The sequence below is a fragment of the Vulpes vulpes genome, chromosome 2 (genome assembly GCF_048418805.1).
Source record: "Vulpes vulpes isolate BD-2025 chromosome 2, VulVul3, whole genome shotgun sequence".
Lineage (NCBI taxonomy): Eukaryota > Metazoa > Chordata > Mammalia > Carnivora > Canidae > Vulpes > Vulpes vulpes.
In genome coordinates this window covers 54,952,127-54,969,772 of record NC_132781.1, presented here as the reverse complement: position 1 = coordinate 54,969,772, position 17,646 = coordinate 54,952,127, and the positions used below count along the sequence as shown (strand labels likewise).

At 42.1% G+C, this 17,646-nt stretch overlaps 1 protein-coding gene across 1 annotated transcript in view; it reads left to right on the top strand.

Moving 5' to 3' along the window:
- GLE1 (GLE1 RNA export mediator) overlaps positions 1 to 17,646 on the top strand; it is a 35,910-nt gene that overhangs the window by 6,619 nt on the left and 11,645 nt on the right. Inside the window, exons 3-9 of the mRNA XM_026009434.2 lie at positions 3,221 to 3,331; positions 7,105 to 7,253; positions 7,492 to 7,552; positions 7,801 to 8,055; positions 15,577 to 15,808; positions 16,278 to 16,390; positions 16,555 to 16,624. Coding sequence (XP_025865219.1) covers positions 3,221 to 3,331; positions 7,105 to 7,253; positions 7,492 to 7,552; positions 7,801 to 8,055; positions 15,577 to 15,808; positions 16,278 to 16,390; positions 16,555 to 16,624 — 991 coding nt within the window. The remainder of the gene's footprint in view (positions 1 to 3,220; positions 3,332 to 7,104; positions 7,254 to 7,491; positions 7,553 to 7,800; positions 8,056 to 15,576; positions 15,809 to 16,277; positions 16,391 to 16,554; positions 16,625 to 17,646) is intronic.

Sequence of the window (17,646 nt, the reverse complement as noted above, 5' to 3'; positions counted from 1 at the left end):
CTTAAAAACAGTTAAATTGTTACAGTTCAATTGTTACAGTGGTGTTCTGTTCTTTTCTTTCTCTTTTTCTGGGGTGGGGAAGGGGGTATACTTCCAGAAGTAGTTTGCGTATTTACAAATATACAGGAATATACTGTATGATTCCATCTATTTAACATTCTTAAGATAAGAGTGTTAAAGAGAATAGATTAGAGGCATGAAGATAGGTGGGGTTGAGGATCCCTGGGTGGCGCAGCGGTTTAGCACCTGCCTTTGACCCAGGGCGCGATCCTGGAGACCCGGGATCGAGTCCCACATTGGGCTCCCGTTGCATGGAGCTTGCTTCTCTCTCTGCCTGTGTCTCTGCGTCTCTCTCTCTGTGACTATCATAAAAAAAAAAAAAAGATAGGTGGGGTTTAGGAAGCTTTATGGTGATGGGACAGTTCTGTACCTTGATTGTGCTGGTAGTCACAGAAATCTACACATGAAATAAACTTGCATAGAACGATACACATACACAAATGGGTTCTCGTACAACTGGTGAAATCTGAAGTAGTTCTGTGGCTTGTAGCAACGTCAGTTTACCGTACTTAATATATTTTTTAAAACATTTTTGTTTATTTATTTGAGAGAGAAAATATGAGGTGGGCGGGAGGAGAGAAGGGAGAATCAGACTCCCTGATGAGCAGGGAGCCTGATGCTGGGCTTGATCTCAGGACCCCGGGATCATGACCTGAGCTGAAGGCAGACACCTAATGACTGAGCTACCCAGAACAGCTACCTCTGTTCTTATAATATTTTACTGTATTCCTGAGCTACCCAGAACAGCTACCTCTGTTCTTATAATATTTTACTGTATTCCTGAATTTTAATATTGGGGAGACTAGGTGAAGAGTGCACAAACTTCCCTGTACATGTTGTATTTGTGACTTCCTGTGAATTAGGGTTATTTTATTTTATTATTTTTTTAAAGATTTTATTTATTTATTCATGACCGACACAGAGAGAGAGAGAGAGAGAGAGAGAGAGGCAGAGACAACAGGCAGAGGGAGAAGCAGGCTCCATGCAGGGAGCCCAGTGTGGGACTCAATCCAACCACTCCAGGATCACACCCTGAGCCAAAGGCAGATGCTCAACCACTGAGCCACCCAGGCATCCCAGAATTAGGATTATTTTATTTTATTTTATTTTATTTATTTTATTTTATTTTATTTTATTTTATTTTATTTTATTTTATTTTATTTTATTTTATTTTATTTTTTGGATTATTTTAAAATAAGAAAAATTTGTTTTTTCTAAAAAAGTGCTTCTCGGTTCTGATCCTGCCAATATTGTGGCCTGCCTGTGGGCAGGCCTCTTCCTCTCCTTAGGCCTCAACTTCTTCATATGGAAATTTGGTACTGTGCCAAACTGCTGAGGTCCTCTCCAGACTTCTTAACTGACTGAGCCACTTAGGAGCCCCTATTTATTTATTTTTATTATTTAAGGATTGATTTATTTGAGAGAGAGAGAGAGAGAGAGCGAGCATGAGGCGGGTGGAGAGGCAGAGGGAGAGGGAGAGAGAGAGAGACTCCTCAAACAGCCTCCCCATTGAGCGTGGAGCTGACATTTGGCTCCTTCCCAGGACCCTGAGATCATGATCTGAGTTAAAATCAAGTGTCGAACAGTTAACTGGCTGAGCTAACCCAGGCACACCCATTCTTGAAGTTTAAATAAAGTTTTGGATGGATTCATATAATAGATTATTGTGTCATTTAGGAATTTTTGGTGTTTAGCAGAAACCTAGTTTATTTTTTAATTATTGTTTTAGTAACCCAATTTTTTGTTAAAGATTTTTTATTTATTTATGAGAGACACAGAGAGAGGCTGGGGGGCGGCAGAGACACAGGCAGAGGGAGAAGTAGGCCCCATGCCAGAAGCCCGATGTGGGACTTGATCCTGGGACCCTGGGATCACTCCCATTGTCAAAGGCAGACATTCAACCCTGAGCCACCCAGGCTTCCCTTTAGTAACCCAGTTTGTTTGTTTGTTTGTTTAAGATTTATTCATTCATTCAGAGAGAGCAAAGAGAGAGGCAGAGACACAGGCAGAGGGAGAAGTAGGCTCCATGCAGGAAGCCCGATGCAGAACTCGATCCCAGGCCTCCAGGATCACACCCCGGGCTGCAGGCAGTGCTAAACCGCTGTGCCACCGGGGCTGCCGAAGTAACCCAGTTTAAACTAGCTTAAGCAGGAGTGCTGAGTGGCTCAGTTGGTTAAGTATCTGCTTTTGGCTCAGGTCTTGATCCCAGGGTGCTGGGATTGAGCTCTGTGTTGGGTTCCCTGTTCAGCAAGGAGCCTGCTTCTCCCTCTCCCTCTGCTTCTCCCCCCTTGCTTATGCTGTCTCACTCTGTCAAGTAAATAGATAAAGTCTTTAAAAAATAATAGTAAACTAGCTTAAGCAAAACAAGAGGAGAAAAAGGATTAGCTCATATAACCATGAAGTCTGTGAGTGCATTCATAATTGGTTTAATCCAGGCAATCTGCTTTTTGTCTCTGCTTTACATTATTTCTGACTTGATCCAGTGACCCAAATACAGGGCTTTGCCTCTCCTCTCAATTCTGTTTATCTCTTTTTGGTTTCATTTTTCACATGACTTCTTGTGGCATGATGGCCATTAGTAACCCTAGACACACATCTTCTTAGATTAGCATCCCTAGAAGTATTAAGCCTTTCCAGGTAACTCCATCAGAAAAGTTCAGAGACGGAGTCTGGCCTACCTTGGATCATAAGCCTCATTCTTGAAGTAGATGCTGGGGCACAGGAGGATAGAGTACTTTGATTGGTAGGCTGGTCACATGTTACCCATGATGGAGGAGGGTAGAAGAATTGGGGATTTGGACTGGGATTGCACCATCCAAACCACCTTAGCACAACTGGACACTTACCAGCGGGGAAATTTTGCTGGGTAAATCAAAACAAAACCAAAACACAAAGCAAAACAAAAAAACTGTCCAAAGCAACAAAGCATTTATTGGTTTGTATATTGTTGTATAAATATAACTTACTAATTATTTCTTTTACTAAGGAAAACAATTAGAACAAGATCAACATCATGAAACGCACACTGGTTCTAATAAATTGTTGTTGTTCTTATAATTATTGTCTGTAAGTAGGGATGTAGTTTTCATCTGAAAGGGATAGTACCAAGTTTACCATTGTGAATGCTTAATTTTTCCTTTTTTTTTTTTTGCCTATATAGGGGAAACATAAGTTCCAGTATACAGAACCTATGGTACTTCAGTCCTCCCGGGGGATCAAGGTGGAAGGCTGCATCCGAATGTATGAGCTGGTACACAGGATGAGAGGAACAGTAAGTGACCCATGAAGTAGTAAGGCAGGCTTGACTGAGGGAGCCATATTTAAATGCAGTTTTGCGGGCATTAAGGATGCCCACCTCACACTGATCATTGTGTGCCTCATGCTAGTAGCTCCTGATTTATTTGGGGAGATAGTGTAATGTAGCAGTCACAAGTGAGCTCTCTGAAGGGAGATCTGGGTTCAAATCCTAGCTTTTCTATTTTACATATATTTTGATAAAATTACCTAGGCTTTCCTGGCTTCCGTTTACTTTTCCAGAATTTAAAGATGATCTGGGGTTGTCAAATAAGCTTATACTGAGAAGATGGATCTTAATAGCCTCTTTTTTTTTTTTTTTTTTTTTTTTTAAGATTTTACTTATTTATTCATGAGAGCATGAGAGAGAGAGGCAGAGACACAGGCAGAGGGAGAAACAGGCTCCATGCAGGGAACCTGGTGTGGGACCCGACCCTGGGTCTCCAGGATCACACCCTGGGCCGAAGGTGATGCTAAACCGCTGGGCTACCGGGGCTGCCCTCTTAATAGCCTCTTAAAGAAAGAATATATGTATATATACATATATACATATATATATATATATATATATATATATTTTTTATGATAGTCACAGAGAGAGGGAGAGAGAGGCAGAGACATAGGCAGAGGGAGAAGCAGGCTCCATGCACTGGGAGCCCGATGTGGGATTCAATCCCGGGTCTCCAGGATCGTGCCCTGGGCCAAAGGCAGGCGCCAAACCGCTGTGCCACCCAGGGATCCCAAGAAAGAATAGATTTAATAATATATTTGACTTTATGATTTTTTCATGCTTTTCTGAAAAAGAAGGATTTTAATTCCTAGGTCTTTTGAGAAAGCACAATTAATACAACAGAAATCAGAACATCTAATTCATAAATTTAACAACAAACCAATGTAATTTTGTTATATAAATTAACCCTCATTAGAGTGCACAGGATGGAGACCTGTTTTAAATTTATTGCCATCATTATTGCCTATTTACTAAAGGCTAGCAGTGTTTTTTTTTTTTTTTTTTAAAGATTTATTTATTTATTCATTCAGAGAGAGAGAAGAGAGAGAGAGAGGCAGAGACACAGGCAGAGGGAGAAGCGGGCTCCTTGCAGGGAGCCTGACGTGGGACTTGATCCCGTGTCTCCAGGATCACGCCCTGGACTGCAGGCGTTGCTAAACCACTGCACCACTGGGGTTGCCCGCTAGCAGTATTTCAAATGATGGAGCTTCTACTGGCATCCCCCTCCATTGTTATTTGAAATAGTATGTATAAAAAAAAAAAAAAGAAAAAGTATGTATATATCTACTTTAAAAATATGTCTAGTTTTCACAAGCTTTTTTTTATTCTCCACTTGTTTCTTTTTCAGAGCATTTTATTCTCATATCATCCTGGAGTTTTGTTTTGTTTGTTTTCAGATTTAATCATGTTCCTTGAAATATCTGCCTCCTTTAGATTCATTATTTTCCGCTTGTTCACTTTGATTTTCTTAGGGTATAGTGTTTCCTCAAATAGCTAATGACCTTTATTTGTCAGTGGTTGGACCAAAGCTTCAAGGTGCATAGTCAGGAACAAGATTATTAATGCTTTTGGACTCCCTGAGTGTCAGAATTCCTAGGGTATTGTTCTGAAATGCCAGACTCCATGCTAGCTTATCCAGGGTTGTTTCTGGACAGTTTATTCATTTTCTCACAGGGAAAAACTCTGTTTTTTGCCTGGGAGTATATATGACCTGTGTAACAAATCACCCCCAAACTTGTTGCTTACAATCGCTACTAGCATTTCATTACTGTCTTTCATGTTTCTGGAGGTCGATGTGCTCAACTAGGTGGTTCTCACTTGGGGGCTGTGCAGTTGTGGCGAAGGGGCTGGAGTTCTTTCAAAGGCTTCCTTGGTCACCTAGGTAGCAATTGAAGTTAGCTGCTGGCTGGAACATCTACCCTCTCTACATGGTGGGGCTTCCTCGTAGCTTGGAGGTTGGATTCCAAGAGCAAGCATCTTAAGAAATAATGGCCAACCAGTGTGGCCTTTTGTAACCTACTCTTGGAAGTCACGTAACATAATTTCTCTTTCCCACACTTTCTTGGTCAACACAGTCATAAAGTCCTACTCAAGGTGAAGTGGAGAAGATGGGAAGGTGTCAGAGAATGTGCAGATCTCTTTTCAAATCGTTACCCAGTATACAACAGTGAAAAGAAAAATCAAATATGAAATGGGCAAAAGATAAAGGTACTTTACCAATACAGACAATGAAGCATATGAAAAGATGTTTAAAAAAAAAATCGTGGGATCCCTGGGTGGCGCAGCGGTTTGGCGCCTGCCTTTGGCCCAGGGCGCGATCCTGGAGACCCGGGATTGAATCCCACATCAGGCTCCTGGTGCAGGGAGCCTGCTTCTCCCTCTGCCTGTGTCTCTGCCTCTCTCTCTCTCTTTCTGTGACTATCATAAATAAATAAAAAATTAAAAAAAAAAATCGTTACAGCACACGTCCCTGGCTGTTGGCTGTTCTGATCTCATCATTTGGGGGTGGGAGTAAGAATTGACTATTTTGTCCACAAACATTCAGCTGATGTTTCTGTTTTCAGCCCCATGAACCTCACCTGATTTCAGATGTGACATTTCCCAGTCCTGGGCCTCTTTGAGGTTCTAGTAGGTTGTTGGCTTTCTCCCTGAGAGGGTTAGTCTGCTTGTGTGTGTGTGTGCGTGCATGCATGCATGCATCATCACATTTTCTTAGTTCTGCTCTGTCAGTCCACATTCCTCTACAGAAACTTTCTATCTTCCAGAAGCATATTATAAGTTTTTCCCTTGCTGATGATCCCAGGGACTCTCTGTGGTTGAGTCTTTTTTTCCTTCCCAAGTCTTATTTAAACAGAGGCTCGGAGGAGAGGTTATATATGCTTGTGTTCACTTTGCCTTCTTGTACTGGAAGCTCTAAAATAGAATAATGTAATGTCTTAACAATATATTTTGCCATATCTTCATGCCAGTATATATAGCATCTCATCCTGTTTAAAGGTTGCAAGGTATTCTTGAGTCTGACTCACTGTAATATGTTTAGTCAATCTCCAGTTAATTGAAATTGTTTTAAATTTATTGCCATCATCAAGAGGCCTGCGGTGAGCATCCTTATACATATATCTTTGCATACCCATGCAAATATTTCCTCAGGATAAATTCCTAAAATTAAACTAGTGTCAAAGGATGTGTATACCTTAAATTTTGGTAGTTAAAATGTCACATCGCCCTTAAAAACCATATGAGAATACTCTCATGAATAATAAATGGAAAACCTGATACCTTTCGGAATATAGGAAGGAGACTAAGCTGAGGTGGGGAGGAGATGTAGGCAGAAATGAGAAGGTATAGAAAAGAGTAACGTGGGAATGTGCATAGCATGTTTATGGAGTTAGAGTGAGGATTTCTGTTGGTTAGTCAGAAACCCTCATTAGAATGCACAGGATGGAGGCCTAAAAGCACAGGGCTGTTTGACACCATGTTGGTAAATACCTGTCTGTTCTCAGCTGACATTAGAATGACATGAACCAAATGGGGCAAATTGGAAGAGCTTCCTAAAACAGCCGAGTTTAAACATCTACCCAAAGGGGAGGTGCAACTCGAGCATAGTTTCTGAGAAGTAAGCAGGTGGTTACATGTCTTTGGGTATCTCTGGAGCTAAAGGCTGCCAGGAGGTTATTCTCCACAGGTAAGTGAACAAGGTGCTAATGGAGCTCCAGAGAGCAGGTGCTGATCCTTTTCAGGAGGGCCTGAGGCAGTGGCAAGAGGAGCAGGAGAGGAAGGTGCGAGCCCTCTCTGAGATGGCATCTGAACAACTGAAGCGCTTCGATGAACGGAAGGAACTGAAACAGCATAAAGAATTCCAGGACTTAAGGGAAGTGATGGAGAAGAGGTGAGTGGGATCATCAGTGTGCTTGGCTGCATTAGACCCGAAGGGAAAAAGGGTTGGACTTCTTCTGAGGCCTTAAATCTCAAAATAAAATAGCCAGTGAAACTTATAACCTAGAAAAATGACCACCCCTGGAAAGTCGACCCATGTATCGCAAAGAGAGGGAGGCTTTTAGGAGAGGGAGGGTAAGACAATTTTATGGGGCATGCCTGACTACTCTTCCCTGCCATTTTTCGTGCAGCTCCAGGGAGGCCCTGGGGCACCAAGAGAAGCTAAAAGCTGAGCATCGTCACAGAGCAAAGGTCAGAGCCTGGGAGAATCCATGTGGGCCTTTCCATGTCTAGTTTTAACTCTCCCAAAGTGGGGTTTTGGCAGACGGGTGTGGAGGACCTGGCCCAAATCTCACCTCTGTGTGACTCACCTTGGGCTGCCCTCTTTCTGCTTGGGGTCCATCTGTAAAAATATGTAGCCCATGTAGGGCTCAGGGGAGACAGAAAGAGAAGGCTGAGAGGTGCCTCAGAGAAAGGTAACTGGACAGCCCTTCCTGCAGATTCTCAACCTGAAGCTGAGGGAGGCCGAGCAACAGCGCCTGAAGCAGGTGGAGCAGGAGCGGCTGCGGAAGGAAGAAGGCCAGATCCGCCTGCGGAGCCTCTATGCCCTGCAGGAGGAGGTGCTGCACCTCAACCAGCAGCTGGACGCCTCTGAGCAGCACAGAGACACGCTGAAGTTTGACCTGTCTGCCTTCCGGACCCGAGGCAACCAGCTGTGCAGCCTTGTCTCGGGAATCATTCGGGCCACTTCTGAGGTGAGGAGTCTTTGGAGGGACCTCAAAGAGATAATCATTCGTTAGCATTTCATCTTTCTTCCCTGATAAGGAGTGGTGGGGGGCAGTTATCCTCACCCCAAGTTGGACTCCTACATATCAAGTTTCCAGTCTTAGGTTAAACAAATAATTGTTTATTCTGATTGTGAAATTGAGTAATATTTTATTGAACTCCTGCTATGCTATGGTAAAAGTTAAAACCTCACAGGAATGCACATTGCTTTTTTTCTGTTAATGTTATATTTTGAACACATAATTAGTATAACCATTAAAAATATTTTGATGTTTTTAATTAGAGCAGTATTGCCATGACACATAGTAGATATTTAGTAAGTATTTGATGAACTTGTCAGAATAGGATACCTCCCACATATAATCATACCAAAATCGATCAGAAAAAAAAACATACCTACCATTGAATATTAAAGTTTCTGTATTTTCACTACCATGCATAATGCTGTAGTGATACCATTTTATATATGTCTTACTTGTATTTCTTTGAGAAAAACTCCTAAAAACAGAATTGCTTGCCCCAAAAATTTTAGGGTTCTTTTTATTTTATTTTTAAAGATTTTATTCATTCATTTGATAGAGAGAGCAGGCAGACGAGCAGGGGGCAGGGGCAGAGGGAGAGGGAGAAATAGACTCCCTGCAGAGCAGTGAGCCCGATGCAGGGCTCAATCCCAGGACCCTGAGATGATTTGAGCCAAAGGCAGATGCTTAGCCAACTGAACCATCCAGGTCTCCCCTTTAAGGTCTTGATTCTTTTTTTTTTTTTTTAATTTTTTTTTTTAATTTTTATTTATTTATGATAGTCACACACAGAGAGAGAGAGAGAGAGGCAGAGACACAGGCAGAGGGAGAAGCAGGCTCCATGCACCGGGAGCCCGACGTGGGATTCGATCCTGGGTCTCCAGGATCGCGCCCTGGGCCAAAGGCAGGCGCCAAACCGCTGCGCCACCCAGGGATCCCTAAGGTCTTGATTCTTACCCCAAACTTGTACCAGTTCAGTAGGCCCCATGCCCAACATGGGGCTTAAACTCATGACCCTGAGATCAAGAGTCATGCTCTACAACTGACCCAACCAAGTACCCCTAATTAAAAAAAAAAAATTTTTAATTTTAATTTTTAATTTTTAAAAAGATTTTTATTTATTTATTCATGAGAGACACAGAGAAAGAGGCAGACACAGGCAGAGGGAGAAGCAGGCTTCTCACAGGGAGCCTGATGTGGAACTCAATCCCCAGATCAGGATCACTCCCTGTGCTGAAGGCAGATGCGCAACCGCTGAACCACCCAGGTGTCCCTAAAAATTTTTGAAATTAAAATTCAGTTCTTCAGTCACAGAAGCCATATTTTAAATCCTCAACAACTACATATGGCTAATGGCTACTATATTGCAGATCATAAATGTGGAACATTTCTAGCACTACAGAAAGTTCTGTTAGAAGGCACTGTCCTTTCACAGCTCACAGAAAATACAGGTAATAAAGAAACCCAGTAGAATATACCACAGGGTTAGGATTAGCAATTGCATTCTGGAGTTTTTCAGAACATAGGAAATTTTATAGAACAAATGATCCAGACTCTTTGATAATTAATGGCAAGGAAAAAAACATAAAGGATGTAGAATCTTGAGATTAAAAGACTTAATTACAAGACATAAACCAAAAGGTTGAGCCTTGTATAGATGTTAATGTTCCAGCCGTTAAAAAACTTTTAGACAAGAGCGCCTGGGTGACTTAGTCACTTAGGTGTCTGACTTCAGCTCAGGTCTTTATCTCAGGGATATGTGCTCAGTGGTGAGTCTGCTTGTCTCTCTGCCCCTCTAGCTGATTGTGCAAGTGTTCTCTTTCTCTTTCAAATAAATCTTTTTTTTTTTTTTTTAAGATTTAATTTATTCATGAGAGACACAGAGAGAGAGAGAGAGGCAGAGACACAGGCAGAGGGAGAAGCAGGCTCCACCCAGGGATCCCTGGGTCCCCAGGATCATGCCCCGGGCTGAAGGCAGTACTAAACCACTAAGCCACCGGGGCTGCTCTCAAATTAATCTTAAAAAAATTTGAGCACTGACTGGATATTTGGTCATATTATCAGTTTTTTAGGTGTGGTATTAGTATTCTGGTTATGTCAGCAAAGAGTTTTATCTTTAGAGATCCATATTAAAGTATTTTCCACGGGATCCCTGGGTGGCGCAGCGGTTTGGCGCCTGCCTTTGGCCCGGGGCGCGATCCTGGAGACCCGGGATCGAATCCCACGTCGGGCTCCCGGTGCATGGAGCCTGCTTCTCCCTCTGCCTGTGTCTCTGCCTCTCTCTCTCTCTCTGTGACTATCATAAATAAATAAAAAATTAAAAAAAAAATAAATAAAGTATTTTCCAGATGAAGTAATATATATAAGATCTATTGTAAAGTCATTGGGGGAGGGCATGCAGCTGGAAGGAGAGATAAAACAAGACTGCCATGTGTTGATTCTTGCTCAAGCTGGAGAATGGTTGCATAAAGGTTCATTATGCTGTTCTAATTGTGTAGGTTTGAGATTTTATAAAAGGAAAGGTAAACAAAAGCTATAAAGTAAATTCAAAGGGAATGATCAGCTATAAAAATAAACTTTTGGGGCACCTGGTGGCTCAGATGGTTAAGCATCTACCTTTGGCTCAGGTCATGATCTCAGGGTCCTGGGATTGAGCCCCGTATTGGGCTCCCAGCTCAACAGGAAGTTTGCTTCTCCCTCTCCCTCTCCCCCGTGCTCATGCTCTCTCTCTCTCTGTGTCTCAAATGAATAAATAAAAAATCTTAAAAAAAATAAACTTCTGCTTCAAATATGAGAAATGTTTGAAGTTCTTAATATTTAGGGATGCCTGGCTGACTCAGTAGTTGAGTGTCTGCCTTTAGCTCAGGGCATGATCCCGGGATCTGGGATCAAGTCCCACATTTGGCTCCCTGCATGGAGTCTGCTTCTCCCTCTGCCTATGTCTCTGCCTCTTTCTCTGTGTCTCTCATGAATAAATAAATAAAATATTTTTTAAAAAACCTTAAAAATAATTTTTAAAAAGGTTCTTAATATTTAGAACATGTATTAACTGGTTTTTTAAAACAACTTGAATAGAAATATGAACTGAGGGTGAGAACGTACAATTCATAAAAATGTCAACTAGGGGGGCACCTGGCAGGCTCAGTAGAGTCAGTAGATTCTAGGAGCTCTTTTTCTTTCTTTCTTTCTTTCTTTCTTTCTTTCTTTCTTTCTTTCTTTCTTTCTTCTTTCTTTCTTCTTTCTTTCTTTCTTTCTTTCTTTCTTTCTTTCTTTCTTTCTTTCTTTCTTTTCTTTCTTTCTTTCTTTCTTGATTTTATTTATTTATTCATGAGAGACACAGAAAGAGAGAGGCAGAGACACAGGCAGAGGGAGAAGCAGGCTCCATACAGGGAGCCCGATGTGGGACTCCATCCCAGAACTCCAGGATCACACCCTGAGCTGAAGGCAAATGCTCAACTGCAAGCCACCCAGGCGTCCCTACAAACTCTTTCTCAATATTCCTTTCTGTTTCCATGATATAAATTTTTATTCTCCTACCAGAGTAATTCCTGTTTAATTGCTATAGCTTTATAATACATTTTAATATACAAAAGGGGAAATTTATTGTGAATTTCCTGAAGAATTTTGTTGTTGTTCCCTTCCTACCTTGGACAAGATGGTTTAAAATGGGAGGCCTCGGGGGATCCCTGGGTGGCTCAGCGGTTTAGCGCCTGCCTTTGGCCCAAGGCGCGATCCTGAAGTCCCGGGATCGAGTTCCGCGTCAGGCTCCCTGCATGGAGCCTGCTTCTCCCTCTGTCTGTGTCTCTGCCTCTCTCTCTCTATGTCTATCGTAAATAAATAAATAAAATCTTTAAAAATAAAATAAAATGGGAGGCCTCGTGGGAACAGCTGACTGAGTCAGTGGTGGAGTGTGCTACTCTTGATGTCAGGGTTGTGAGTTTGAGCCCCATGATGGGGGTAGAGGTTACTTAAAAATAAAATCTTTTAAAATAATAAAATCCACAAATCAACAAGAAGACTCATTGATTTAACAGGCAAAACTACAAATTTATAGGACAGAATATACAAAATGATACAAAGCTCCTTGATTCATTTTATAATCCTGGTAGATTCTTTTGTTTGTTTGTTTTAAGATTTATTTATTTTAGAGAGCATGAACAGGAGGGGCAGAGAGAGAGGGAGAGAAAAACTCAAACAGACTCTGCTGATCATGCAGCCTGACACAGGACTCAATCTTACGACGCCAAGTCCACAACCTGAGCTTAAAGGAAGAGGTGGATGCTTAACCAATTACACTACCCAGGCGCCCCTTGTAATCATATTCTAGCAAAACAGCACCTAAAAGAAATGGGCACATCACTCTGGCTTATATACATTCTCATTTAAGAGCAGTTCTAGGGGATCCCTGGGAGGCTCAGTGGTTTAGTGCCTGCCTTCGGCCCAGGGCGTGATCCTGGAGACCGGGGATCGAGTCCCACGTCAGGCTCCCCGCATGGAGCCTGCTTCTCCTTCTGCCTGTGTCTCTGCCTCTCTTTCTCTCTGTGTCTCTCATGAATAAATAAAATCTTTAAAAAAAAAAAAAAAGAGCAGTTCTAAATAAAAGATAAGTAAATGAAATTTATCAGTGCCTCAAAGAGTAATGTGCTATAACCAAAGAGGTACTATTGAAAGGATATTGAACAGGTGGTTCAGTTGTTATGAAATCTTTTCATGAAATTCATTTCACTTATAGATTAATGGAGCCAAGTTATGTGTTTATCTCGTCAGATGCTGTAAAAGTATATGCTGAAATTCAACATCCTTTCCAGATTAAAAAAAAACTTACAGTAAATTAAAAATATAAATGTGTTGCTAATGAACATGACAAAGTACTTATCCATTTCAGACTACATTTTAGGGACGCCTGGGTGGCTCAGCAGGTGAGTGTCTGCCTTTGGCTCAGGGCGTGATCCCGGAGTTCCAGGATTGAGTCCCACATCGGGCTCCCTATATGGAGCCTGCTTCTCCCTCTGCCTATGTCTCTGTCTCTCTGTCTCTCTCTGTGTGTCTCTCATGAATAAATAAATAAAATCTTAAAAAATAAAAAAGACTACATTTTAGATATGCTGTTAAAGTAAGGAAAGAAAGATACTACATTGTTCCTGTTGTTTAAAGTTAACAGAAGTTTTAGCGAATACAAGGTAACAAAACAAATTACAGTAGAAATCTTTAAATGAGGAAATGTCATCTGATGACAATATGATTGTCTACCTAGAAAGCCAAGAGTGAAAAGCTGGGAACTATTAGGTTTTCTTAAATGAGATTAGGTGATATGACAAAAGGTTTTTTTTTTTAAGATTTTATTTTTCTATTCACGAGAGACCCAGTAGAGAGAGGCAGAAACAGACAGAGAAGTAGGCTCCCTGTGGGAAGCCCAGTGTGAGACTCTATCTTGGGACCCTGTGATCCTGACCTGAGCCAAAGGTAGACGCTCAACCAATGAGCCACCCAGGTGCTCTTTAAGTGCAAAAATTTAAAGTATTCTGACAAAAAAAGTTAAAAATATGGTGGACTATAAAATGCTTAGAAATAAACTAGCATGAAATAGAAGTGATTGACATTTTAAAAAGTGTAAAATTTTATTGAATTTATAAAAAAAGACTAGAATAAGTGGAAGGATTTACTGTGTTTCTGAAGCTTCATTAAAGTAAGCTGTCAGGGATACCTGGGTGGCTCAGGAGTTTGAGCGTCAGCTTTCAGCTCAAGGTGTGATCCTGGGGTCCTAGGATCAAGTCCCGCATTGGGCTCCTGCATAGAGCCTGCTTCTCCCCCTGCCTGTGTCTCTGTAACTCTCTCTCTGTCTCTCGTGAATAAATCTTAAAAAAAAAAAAAAAAAAGGACTTTTCACAAAGAAATCTCGTGATGGGACTGGTATGATCGAACATAAAAACATTTTCTAACACTACAGTTAAAGTGATTTCTGCTTATTAGGTACAGGCAGCAAGATCAGTGGAATAGAATGACCAGCCCAGAAAGGGACATGTTTTTTGTAGATAATTTAATGTATTATAAAGGTATCATTTCAGGGGCTGGGTGGCTCAGTCAGTTAAGCATCTGCTTTTGGCTCTGGTCATGATCGCAGATCTCAGGGTCCAGGGATTGAGTCCCATATCAGTCTCCCTGCTCAGTAGGGAGTCTGCTTTTCCCCTTGCCCCTCACGGTGCTCATGAGTGCTCTATTTCTCTCAAATAAATAAAATCTTAAAAAAAAAAAAAAGTGTCAGATCAGTGGAGAAAAGATGAATTAGGGGCATATAGGTGGTTCAGTTGCTCGGGCATCTGTCTTCGGCTCAGGTCATGATCCTAAGGTCCTGGGATCAAGCTCCACATCCGGCTCTCTGCTCAGCGGGGAGCGTGCTTCTCCCTCTCCCTCTGCTTTTCACTCCCCCTGCTTCAGTGTGTACACTCTCCCTCTCTCTCTCTATGTCAAATAAATAAAATCTTAAAAATATTAATTAGAACCATAAAAGTGAAGATTAAATTTGTAGCATTCTTTCATCAAATTCCATAATCTTGGATGTATAAAAATGAAGAGACAAACAGAAATAAATCGTGTTTAGTGAAAACAAATGTAGGCAAATATTTGAATTATGTTGAGGTGTGGAGGCCCTGTGTCAGCATAACAATGAAGGCAGAAGTCAAAATGGGAAGGTTTAATAGATGTAAGTACATAAAACTTAAAGACACATTATAACTTAGGAAACATATTTGTAACATATACAGCAGACCAAAATTTAATGTCCCTGGTGCAGAGAGAGCTTTTACAATCTATGGGAAAAAGGATAAATAAATCACTCTTTCTATCTCCATCCCACTAACAGAAAGTTGAGCAAAGGACAGGACAGGCAGCTGTAAAGGGAGAAGTATAATTGTCTTGTAAATTTGAAACTAAGTTTAAAATCATTATTAACAAGGACTCCTGGGTGGCTCAGTGATTGAGCATCTGCTTTGGGCTCATGGCATGATCCTGGAGTCCTGGGATCAAGTGCCACATCGGGCTCCCTGCATGGAGCCTGCTTCTCCCTCTGCCTGTGTCTCTGCCTCTCTGTATCTCTTGCGAATAAATAAATAAAATCTTAAAAAAAAATCATTATTAACATACAGAATGCAGGTTAGGGATCCCTGGGTGGCACAGCGGTTTGGCGCCTGCCTTTGGCCCAGGGCGCAATCCTGGAGACCCAGGATCGAATCCCACATCGGGCTCCCGGTGCATGGAGCCTGCTTCTCCCTCTGCCTGTGTCTCTGCCTCTCTCTCTCTCTCTCTCTGTGACTATCATAAAAAAATAAAAAATAAAATAAAATAAAATAATCTTTAAAAAAAAAACACAGTATCATTTTTATCTAGACTTATTGCTGACTTATATGAGCTGTGATTTGGCTTCACGGGTGTCTGGAGAACAGACACTAAGCTCTGCCTCTGTCACCCTCACAGAATGGCTTTCCCACAGCAGAGGACCAGGCTGTGGCGGAGAGAGCCCTGCAGGAAATGCGGGACCTCCTTACAAGCTTGCAGCAGGAGATCACCAGGGCCTGTGAAAACAAGAGGAGGCAAGATGAGGAGGCGGCCCAAGAAAAGCAGCAAGAGTCAAAGATGCAGCAGGGGCCAGAGGCCCCCAGAGAGACCCCAGCTCCCAACCAGGGCCCAGGAGGGAAACAGAATGAAGGTAGATGTTGGTGGGGATATCATCCTTTGACCCAGAAGGTGAAAGGAAACAATTTGTTTACATATGTATCAGCTGTTGAGAACAGTGCCTGTTGGTGTTAAGTGTTCAGTGAAAGAGCACCAGGCTGGCTCAGTCAGAAGAGCGGAAGAGCGTGCAGCTCTTGATCTCCAGGTCATGGATTCGAGCCCATTTTGGGGGGTAGAGATTATTTAAATAAGTAAGTAAATAGGGCAGCCAGTGGCTCAGCGGCTTGGTACCGCCTTCAGCCTGGGGCGTGATCCTGGAGAACTGGGATCAAGTGCCACATCGGGCTCCCTGCATGGAGCCTGCTTCTCCCTCTGCTGCCCACCCCCCCGTGTGTCTCTCATGAATAAATAAATAAAATCTTTAAAAAAAGAGATATAAATAAAGTTTTAGAAAGTGTTAATTGAATACTAGCTATTACAAAAGCCTCTCTTTTCTTCCTCAGACCTCCAGGTGAAGGTACAAGACAGTACAATGCAGTGGTACCAGCAGCTACAGGAAGCTTCCAATCAGTGTGTGCTGGCCTTTGAGGAACTGACCAACAGCAAAGATAGTCAGGTAGGGGGCGCTGTAGGTCATTGGCAACACTCTGGGCCTGGTAGTGCTCTGAACAGCCTCCTGTCCCAAAGGAACATCAATAGTGTGTCCCATTCCCTAATCCTACTGGCACCTACTTGGCTCTTCCAAACACTGCCTGCCCTCCCACTGTTCTCTCCTGGCAGGCCAAAAAGATAAAGATGGACCTCCAGAAGGCTGCCACCATCCCAGTGAGCCAGATCTCCACCATTGCAGGTTGGTCAGAGGAGTTAAGAACATGACCCTTCGCTTCATTTTGTTATTTTTTTAAGGCTCCAAATCCACCTGTCTGTAGGGTTCCTGTAGATAGAGTCAGTTCAGACAAGTGACAGTGGATCAGGCATGTATAAATCATGTCTTACTTTTTGTTTCTTCTTCATCACAGGTAATCCTTATGTGTTTGTTGACTCACTTTTATAAATAAGCTGCATATTAGCAGTCAGTTATTTAGGAAGGCTCCTACCTGATGTTGAAAATCACTGCTGAAAACATCACTCAGGGAACCTGGGATGTGACTCACACTTTTTGCTTTCATCCTGTAACATTAGGTTGTCTGAGCTCAAAATCTACCTTATTACTTTATTTGTTTGTTTATTTTTTTTTTATGGTGAAAAACTTTATATTTAGATTTATAGCCGGCTGGACTCAGTTTAGATGATCCCAATTTTGTTGGCAACATCCAAAGCATCATAGTCAGGAGCCAGTCGAACATATGCTTTCTTTTCTCCATTAGGCCTGATCAAGGTGTTGACCTTGGCCACATCAATGTCATAGAGCTTCTTCACAGCCTGTTCGATCTGGTGCTTATTGGCCTTGACATCCAGAATGAACACAAGTGTGTTGTTGTCTTCTATTTTCTTCATGGCTGACTCAGTAGTTGGGGAACTTGATGATGGCATAGTGATAAGCTTGTTTCTCCTGGGGGCACTCTTTTGAGGATATTTGGGCTGCCTTTGGAGACGCAGAGTCTTGAGTCGTCAGAATGTAGGTGACCTAGGGATCTTCTTTTTTTTGTGACTGTGCACGCCTATCAGCACCGCTTTCTTAGCTTTCAAAACCTTTGCTTTGGCTTCGGCTTTGGGAGGGGCAGGGGCTTCCTTCTTTGCCTTTGGCGCCATCATTGTGAAAGGGATTTCTATTTTTTTTTTTTTTAAGATTTTATTTATTTATTTATGAGAGACACAGAGAGAGAGGCAGAGACATAGGCAGAGAGAGAAGCAGGCTCCATGCAGGGAGCC